General features: G+C 37.7%; 1 protein-coding gene across 1 annotated transcript in view; it reads left to right on the plus strand.

The window, feature by feature from the left end:
* Positions 1 to 2107: 2107 nt before the first annotated feature.
* LOC107288765 (dual adapter for phosphotyrosine and 3-phosphotyrosine and 3-phosphoinositide-like) overlaps positions 2108 to 9870 on the plus strand; it is an 18850-nt gene continuing 11087 nt past the window's right edge. The window contains exon 1 of the mRNA XM_015817413.1: positions 2108 to 2237. Within this exon, the coding sequence (XP_015672899.1) occupies positions 2198 to 2237 (40 nt within the window). The 5' untranslated portion in view covers positions 2108 to 2197. The remainder of the gene's footprint in view (positions 2238 to 9870) is intronic.

The following is a 9870-nucleotide window of genomic DNA, read 5'->3' on the forward strand; positions in this document are numbered from 1 at the left end:
GTTCCGTATCTGCTTTCTTTCCCACTACTGTCATATATTTAGCAGCTGGCACAAGAAACAAAGTCTGATTGTAGTACACCCAACCCTCTTGACTCTACTATTGATCAATTTGCATAAGTTAGTTGGCAAAATCCAATTCATATGGGCACCAGTGAAATAGCTACAACTAAGGAACATTTAACTTTGACTGCAATACAAATTTTTTTTAAAAAAAATCAAAAGTAGTATAATTTAAATACTCATAACTAATCAGTTAATCTGTTAAGCATAGTGCAGAATATAATCCTCAAGTTATGACCAACCATTTAATGACCATTTGAGTTAAATGGTGTTGAAAAAAGTGACTTGCATTTGGTCCCTGTGGTCACATGATCAATATTTGAGTGCTTAGCAACTGGCATGTATTTACAATGGTTGCAATATCCCAAGATCATGTGATTTCCATTTGCAATCTTCCCAGGGGGCTTCCGATAAACAAAGTCAAGGAGGCAAGCTGGAGTTGCTTAACAACAGTGGCAAAAAGGTTGTAAAAATGGACACAACCACATTACTTAACAAACACATTGCTTTGGGATGGATATTCCAATCCCAAGTGTGGTTATAAGTTGAGGACTACCTGCACTGAACATATGACCACAATATCTTATATAACAGTGTGCTAAAATAGAACTAGAAATTCATGAACTACAGACTACATGTGATCCCTGAGACATTATTTTTGTAGGTTACCTGCACTTGCTTGGATTTCAGCTTACATGAAAAACTTACATTCAGCTTACATTAAACATAAGGACTGCTTGCATAGATTGGTTTGTAAAATGCTGAAGTCTCAAATACCTGCAAACTAGAATGACCTTTCATTTATTATAATTTTGAGATTTACAGTCTGAAACTCATGTCCTTCAGTGATAATGCATTAGTTTTAGTGATATTATATGCTTACTGTTCCTATTAATGGATAAGAGATAAGTGCATTTTGTTTAGCTATACAGATGATAGTCAGAGGTTCAGAATAAATGGTGCGGCAGATAGGCAAATCTCAAAAACTTCTTCTATTTGAAATGCTGAGAACAAGACCTGAAAATATGATTTTATTCCTGCTCTTTTCTTTTGGGCTACTGAGAGAAAGCTTCAAATGTTAGCATCAAGCTAGCATTTCTCATAAGATCTGAAGATGAGGAACTGAAAGAGGAGTAAATCAATAGTTCTCTCCAGTGGGAAAAAAGGAAGCTACCGTATCTCAAAATCATCAAGAGCTTCGTAATTGCTCCTATAAGGCAGTTGAGCCACAAGTAAATCAGCTCAGCTCACCAGTGCTGATTACGTTAAGGCAGTGGTTCTCAACCTGTGGGTTGGGACCCCATTTGGGGTCGATCGACCATTTCACGGGGGTCGCCAAGCAAGGCTGTCCGCCATTTTTTTTGTCCGCCATTTTTTCCCCCTTTTCCGGCGGGTGCCTTACCTCCCTTGGGCTGGGCCAGCTGGTGGTCGGCCTGCTCCGTCTCTGCCGCTTGCCAGCTACACCTCAGCTGGTGCAGGGGGCGGAACCACGCATGCGCGGCGCTCCCGGGCAGGGAAAGTCCTCGACTTACGACCAGTTGGGTAGTCCTCGACTTACGACCGGTTTAGTCCTCGACTTACGACCGGTTTAGTCCTCGACTTACGACCGGTTGGGGTCGCGGCATTAAAAAGGTTGAGAACCACTGCGTTAAGGGGACATAGAAGCATGGAACTGCTTTCAGTCTGGTTCGGAACTCTATGGAAGGCTCCCAACTTCCAAGGTTCCTGGTCAGCATGGCCCTGTGGAGTTCAACATACTTGGAAGGCACCAGGTTAAGGAAGGCTGGTATACGTCAAAGGAAAATAAGTGGATTAATATAAGATGAAACTTAACTTTCTCACAATGAAGCTTATAATTTTTTCTGAAGGATGGATGGTAGGGAGTACCATAGGCTTAGACTACTGGGAATGAAAGAAAACATGAATAAATTCCTTATGAAGATAAGGGAGTTTCTTGTTGCTAACTCTCTTATTTAATGGTCTTCTGGAACCAGTACGAACAGTTCATACAGTTAATCACTTCCTTTATTTATTTTTTTTCAGAGCAAAAGATTCTGTAAAGCATTTTCACGTGGAATACACAGGGAATTCATACAAGTTTGGCTTCAACGAATTTTCAGATTTGAAAGACCTGATCATGCATTTTGCGAATCAGCCTCTAATAGGTAGTGAGACAGGTAATCAAAATTTTCTTTTTCTCTTTCCTTTGGAATATTTTATTGTGAAAATTGAATTTAAAGATTTTATAGTGCAGTTTTACTTTAAATTTCTCTTTTTTAATATCTTCAGATCAATCCTCCTCTTTGTAAGTGTTATAGGTTTCTGCTGCCTACAACAAAGTTCTTCATATTTAAATTAATATCTAATAATTACTTTTTGCTGTCAGATGTTCAGGCATTGCAACAGTGGTTTGTTAGTCTATATTGCATACTAGAAAATGTTTCCTAATAGGATAAATGTTATGTACATTGTGGATTCAGGATGTGAGGAGAATAGAGCACACGTTGGCTTAGAAATCACAATGCATTTAATTCAATGCTTTACAGAAAAGGCTTTTTGATTCCTTAAAGTCTCTTGCCATCAAAGGCAGGCCAGGGAAAAGAATGGCCTCAAATGAAAAAGAAGCAAAACAGCTTATAGGTAGTCCTCGACAGCTTATAGGTAGTCCTCATTTAGTGACTGTTCAAAGTTACGATAGCACTTTTTTAATGACCAGTTCCTCACACTTATGAGCTGCTTCCCCATAGTCACATGAGCAAGATTTTGGGTGCTTGGCATGTATTTACAATGGTTGCAGTGTCCCGGGATATGGTGATCACTATTTGTGACTTCCCAGGGGACTTCTGACAAGTCAATGAGGGAAGTTGGATTCATTTAATGAACATGTGATTTGCTTAACAATCATTGCAAAAAAGGTAATAAAATTGGGTGGCGGTCGCATGATGACACTTAACGATCAGCATTTTGATTATGTTCTGTAAGGTTCTCTGTGACTTTAGGGCCATCTAGAGCAGTGGTTCTCAACCTGTGGGTCGGGACCCCATTTGGGGTCGATCGACCATTTCATGGGGGTTGCCAAGCAAGGCTGTCCGCCATTTTTTTTGTCCGCCATTTTTTTTGTCCGCTATTTTTTTCCCCTTTTCCAGCGGGTGCCTTACCTCTCTTGGGGTGGGCCAGCTGGTGGTCGGCCTGCTCTGTCTCTGCCGCTTGCCAGCTACGCCTCGGCCGGCGCAGGGGGCGGAACCACGCATGCGTGGCGCTCCCGGGCAGGGAAAGTCCTCGACTTACGACCGGTTGGGTAGTCCTCGGCTTACGACCGGTTTAGTCCTTGACTTACGACCGGTTTAGTCCTCGACTTACAACCGGTTTAGTCCTCGACTTACGACCGGTTGGGGTCGCGGCATTAAAAAGGTTGAGAACCACTGATCTAGAGAGAAGAAGCATGCTCTGTAGGAATGTGAGAGGAGCCCTCTTGGGGGCCAGTTGCAGTTTGGGGATCCCCTTGCAAAGGGAGGAGTTGCAAAGTTGGATGATTCCAATGCTTTCTTCTTTTTTCTAGCAAGTGAAAAGTTTTTTTTTATTCATGCAATTCTGCAGCCTTTTTGCTGAAATAGATTTTAACTTTGTGAGTGATACTTTTTGTTTTTATGAACATGCTAAAATAGATATGTGTTATGTCTTACAGTTAATTAAGTTAAATACTTTTTCCTTCAGTATCTTTGCTCTCCTTCAGTTCTTTCTGCTGTCTTTTAATAAAAGATAAAAGGTTGCAGACACTGGCTGTTTGCATAACCAGTAGTTTTCCTATTAATAACTATATACTTTGTTAAAATCACTGCACTCTTGGATTTGCTGGACTGATTCCACAGAAGTCATTCCTTTGCAGTTCTTCTTTTGAAACCTTTGGATCCGTTCTTATACAGCTTAAAATTTTAAATAACACCATCTTGATACAAATGGCTTTGAAAGGATCAAAATGTAATCATTCAAAATGAAATCTTTTATGTATGATCCATCTTTCATGTATAACATAGTCCAGACATTGTTCCTTTATTTTTGCTTTCTGTACATGCTCCAATGTAATCTAAATTGTGCTGACCAAAGAAAAAGAAAAAGCTTTCTGCTACTTTAAAAATGTTACTGCTATAGCTTGCAACATACAGTAGCGTTCTTTTCTCTCCTTTTTCCTTGGCTCACAAATGTATCACTTCACTTCTGGCTTCTCCCTGTAGCTTTAAAATGTGTCCCTTTGCTTTTCTGCCTGCAAAGTAATAAGTGAAAGTTTCTAGGCTAGTTGCCAGCTATTGAACTATTGTGTATTCAGAGCTTAGAGATGCAGGGTTGCAACAAGCTTGACAGGTAAGGAAATTCAAACGAAAGAAGAAATCTTTAGATGCACAGAAACCTTGCAATGTTAAGAAAAAAAATCATTAGTTATAAAAGGAAGAACCTTTTTGATTTGGACATGCCTTCTCTCCTCTGTCTCACAGTGTGTGTGTGTGAGACAAGAGATTGGGACACCCAGCTGTTTCTTTGATCAAAGGAATAAAACTGTGTTCTTTCAGTAGCCTCGTGTTCAGAATCTTTTTGGATTTATCAGAATTCTAAGCTGAAAAAGCTTGTAGTTTAGTTTGGTTTGGCTAAAATGCTGTATGTAATAGATTTGGGATAAGTACTGATGTTACCCTTACTTAATTTTATTACACAAGTAAATACGTGAATAGATCATTCCAGGTGGCTTAAGAAAGCATTTGAAAAGATAGGGAGGCAATTGAGTTAAAGACCAGAAATGGTTTAATCTTGTTCAAGTGTCAAGTCTATTTCCTGATACAAGTGTTAAAACTCATTGACTGACCCCAACCTACAGAGTGCCTAGAAACTTGAGCTCTGTTGTTACAGTCCCTAAATAGGTTGCTATTTAACACAAGATATGGTTCAGATTTTTGATGAGCAACTACTACTGGAGCAGGTCCAGATGAAGAAGAGGCTCCCATTATCAACTCATTATGTGTCAAGTAAGATCAATGGGCTGAACTTTAAGAATGCTAAACTTTAAAGTATCTGGCCATTCTGAGAAAAGAAAAGATGATAAGGAGCAATAAGCTCTCTGTACGGTTTTGTTCTGCTTTGTTTTTTTGACAAAATCACTTCAGTGTGGTTTTGTTTTAAGAGAACTCTCCCTTTGCGCAGATTAGGTCCTACTATACTTTTGTTCAAATCCTTCAAATCCTTTGCTTTTCTATACTCAGGATCAGGCACTGTGATATTGAGATTCAATTTAAACACATTTGAGGATTCCCTGATTTATAGGGCACATGCAAATCATTGGGAATGCTTTAAGATGACAAATATCCTGCAGTGATCATCCAGTCTTTTTTCTTTTTATTTTTTAATAAATATTTTATTAATTTTCTGGTTTTACAATCATAAATACTTAATAAACAACATGTTATCTGGGTCCATCAGTAATTCAGTGGTATATATTAACTTCCTCAATCTAGGTACAATACTACACCATCCAGTGCTCCCTCTCTTCTTCCGGTGTTATACATTTTCTGTACTAGGCTAATACAATTCTTATTGCTGTTAATACATATACAATTGAATATCAGCATCTTTGTTACATTTTTCTAATATTATATATAATAACAGTAGTGTCAGTTTAAAATATCTTTTCTAACCAAAACATATCTCAATTGCATTTGCACTTAATATCCATTTGTTCAATCAATATCCTGTTTTTCTGCTTTTTAAAAATTTTTTGATTTCCCATCAGTGTTCAAGGTATCTCTATCACTTATAATTTTCTCATAATAAATTATATTTGTGCAACCAAAGGCTTCCCTTGTTCAAAACCTCTTAGCATTTTCATATTTCCCTTCTCATACCAAAATGTAAAATTCTAGTTATAAATCCTATCTTTCTAGTTCTAATAGCACTTCTATTTCTAACAATTATCTATTCTCTTAGCCATATTCAAACATCTCTTTAATAGTATGATATCCCATCTAATGGGTCAGGACCTCTATTTTCTTCAATCTTACTCTAGCTTTCTTCCTTTGCCAACTAACTTTCCAGGTCAATACCTTTGAATCATCAGGTAGTTCTTCCTCTATTTTTGTGTATATTGTTTGGAATAAGTAAAACAATTTGATTAAAGTATTTTTGGAAGATTGCTCAGCCCGTTGATATTAATTAAACAGCCTCCCTCCTTCTCCAATTTCCCACAATTCTTCTAACAGCTTTATCTTGCATTCGATCAGCTCTTCTTCCTTATCCTCAAGAGTGTTCTGAGATCTTGACAGTAAGATGTTTTTTCCGTTTCTGGTATTATCACTACGTCTTCTAATTCTTCATTTGTCTGAGTCTGTTTGTTAATTCCTTCCTTTAGGTCCTCCATCTTTGGATCCGCTTCCTCTAATTTTCCTTCAATTTTCTCGGTTACTAGTTTCATCTTTATAGTCATTTTCTGAATTTGTGGAATTAGATTAGAAAATTGTTCTTTTATCTTCTTTGTGTTATTTTTAGTCTCATCATGAGCTAAGGCAATTGTCTCTTGTATTAACACCCTAATCAACAACTAAAAGCTGCATACCACCATGAACTATAGGTAATCCTTGACTTATGACCCCTATTGTGCCCAAAATTTCCATTACTAAGTGAGACAGTTGGTAAGTGAGTTTTGCCTCATTTTATGACCTTCCTTCCCACAATTGTTGAATGACTCACTGCAATTGTTAAATTGATTACATGGTTGTTAAATTAATCTGGCTTCCTCATTGACTTTGCTTGTCAGAAGGTCATAAAAGGGAATCATATGACCCTGGGACTCTGCAATCATCATAAATATGAATCAGTTGCCAAGTGGCAGCATTTTGATCATGTGACCACAAGGATGCTGCAATGGTCATAACTGTGAAAAACAGTCATAAATTACTTTTTTCAAAGCTGTTGTAACTTTGAACGGTCACTAAATGAATTACCTGTATATAAATGCAATGTGTAGAACAGCCCAGAGAGAGAAGGGCCCTCAACTTCAACCAACCTAGAACTAAAGAGAAATCTCCTAGTTTATTCTTTGCTGTCCTTCATTAAGAGCACAAAATAATTGTACAATTAAAAATCTATTTATTTATGCTTCCAAAATACAGGTAGTCCTCAACTTATGACCACAGCTGAGCCCAAAATTTCTGTTATTAAGCGAAACATTTGTTAAGTGAGTCTCGCCCCATTTTACGATCTTTCTTACCACAGTTGCTAAGTGAACCACTGCAGTTGTTAAGTAACACGCTTGTTGAGTGAATCTGGCTTCCCCATTGACTTTGCTTGTCAGAAGGATGCAAAAGGGAATCACAGGACTCCGGGACACAGCAACCATCATAAATACGAGTCAGTTGTCAATCGTATGAATTATAATTATGTGACTATGGGGATACTGCAATGGTCATAGGTATGAGAAACCATTGTAAGTCACTTTTTTAGTGCTGTTGTAAGTTTGGACGGTCACTAAACAAACGGTTGTAAGTTGAGAACTACCTGCACATTATTTCCAAAGATAGAATCAATCAGATCATGGGCAAAATCAGAGGCTTGATACAGGTAGTCCTTGATTTATAATCATTCATTTAGTGAGCAAAAATACAATGGCACTCAAAAAAGTGATTGCAACTTTCCTCACACTTATGACCATCACAGCATCTTTGTGATCATGTCCTCAAAATTTGGGCATTTGGCAGCCAGCATGTTTTTATAATGGTTGCAGCATCCTGGGATCACGTGATCTCCAGTTGCAACCTTCTAGCTGGTTTCTGACAAGCAAAGTCAATGGGGGAAGCAAGATTCGCTTAATGATCAGATGCTTCACTTAACTGCAGTGATTTGCTTAACAACCATGGCAAAAACAAGGTTGTAAAATTGGGCATAATAATCACCTTGCTTAGGAACCAAAATTCTGAACTTAATTATGGTCATAAGTTGAGGACTACCTGTAGATACCAACTTGTTGAAGCTAGGTAGATTTAATTTCCATTCATATTTGAATGGGAAAATACTTGGTATCCTATGAATAGTGATGCAAATTGCCCAGTTCAAATACTAACTTCCCCCAATTTGCTGGTTATGGTATCATCCATTAGAATTTTATTTATTCAAGAACCCTAGAAACAGCCTCACTCTTTTAGAAAGATCATCTACTCCAGTCCTAAACTAACAGAAATTGTTTCTCTTGGCTTGTATCTAAGATGTACTATATATTATTGCCTAGGAATCTGCTTTTATTCTTTCTCTTCCTTCTCCTCCTTATAGTTTATTGTTCATTCAGTTCTAAATATTTTTTAATGCACCTTGTACATTATTATAGTTTTTCTTCATCACCAGCAATCCTGCCATCTGTTATATCTGTTAACAGTCAAGAAATTCACACTGTATAATAGTGAATTTGATCTCCAGTGTTGAATGATAGACTTGGCCTATGGTTTAGCAGCTCCCAAATCAGATTCTGCTGGCTCTGTGAAACTCCTTTCACGTTCTTAAAATGAAAAGTGCCACCAGCTGGGAGATAGGTGTTAGACCTCATAATAGCTATGATCCCTTCCATGTTATTTTTCTATATGAAGCAATGCATAGAAAAGGAAAGTTAACAGCAGAAGAAAAAAAAAGAATTACCATAATAGCCCAAACTCCACAAAGTAGATTGAATACGTGTCCAAGGATCCAATCTGTGTCGGTCACTGGAACCAGAGGTTTTTGTCTTCTGAGCTTTCTGATTCGTGCTGGAACCCATCTTCAGGGAACTTCTCCCTAACAGAATGCGTGCTAGAGAGAAGTTCCCTGAAGATGGGCTCCAGCATGAGTCCAATAGCTCAGAAGACAAAACTTCTGGTCCCGGTGACCGATCCAGATTGGATCCTGCATTGATAGAGTATATTTCCCTTTCCATAGACCAGAGAACAATCTGGAATGAAACTCTTTCATGGTTACAGATAATGGATAATTTTATTTGAAATATCAACTGTTTCATTTGATTTTGAGGATTAAACCTTTATAACATGAAGCAATATTTAAAAGCACTTTAAAAAGGAACGTTTTAAATATTTATTAAAAAATAAGCAAAAACATGACAAGTCCTTAATTTCATAACATATGGACAGACCCAACCATAGTTTCAACTGAGAGACTGTAAGCATCCCAGACCAAGATAAATAAAAAAATGATAGGAAATTCCTACATGCTGAGACAAAGCAGTCATCAAGAGATACAGAGAGATAAACCAAATTTACACACCATTCAAAATAGACAATAAAAAAACTAAAAAGGAAACAAAAAGATAAGAACACATCTTCACGCAGATAAACAGGGAGTAACACTGTTTATCAATCAAGGAGAAAAGAGTACCCTAATCAAGGAACTAATAAGGAGACCCCCTCTCCCTGCCCTTGCCAAACATTGGCAGATCAAATTACTATGTATAAACATGCACTAGTACTGCTTATGTCAGGTAACAAAATGTCTGCAAGCAAAGATCCAAGCTTAAAGAGCATCAAGGACTCTATAATAAGTAAGGTGTCCTTTGAGTCAAATTCAGCAGGTGATTTCATGGAGATGCCATGTAGTTTTCTTGGCAACAATATAGAAATTGCTGGTCACTACCTTTTTCTGGGATGCTTGTTCAATTCCTAAGTAGCCGACAACTCTAGGATTCCCTGGTAGACCCTTCTTCGTGTAGTAACTTGTTTAGGTTTTACAATTAAGTAAGATATCTACTGTATGTGCTGCACCTTGTTGAGGCTTTATTTATTATTTAGCTGGGAA

The sequence above is a fragment of the Protobothrops mucrosquamatus genome, unplaced genomic scaffold, assembly GCF_001527695.2.
Source record: "Protobothrops mucrosquamatus isolate PMUCROS unplaced genomic scaffold, P.Mucros_1.0 scaffold585, whole genome shotgun sequence".
NCBI lineage: Eukaryota > Metazoa > Chordata > Lepidosauria > Squamata > Viperidae > Protobothrops > Protobothrops mucrosquamatus.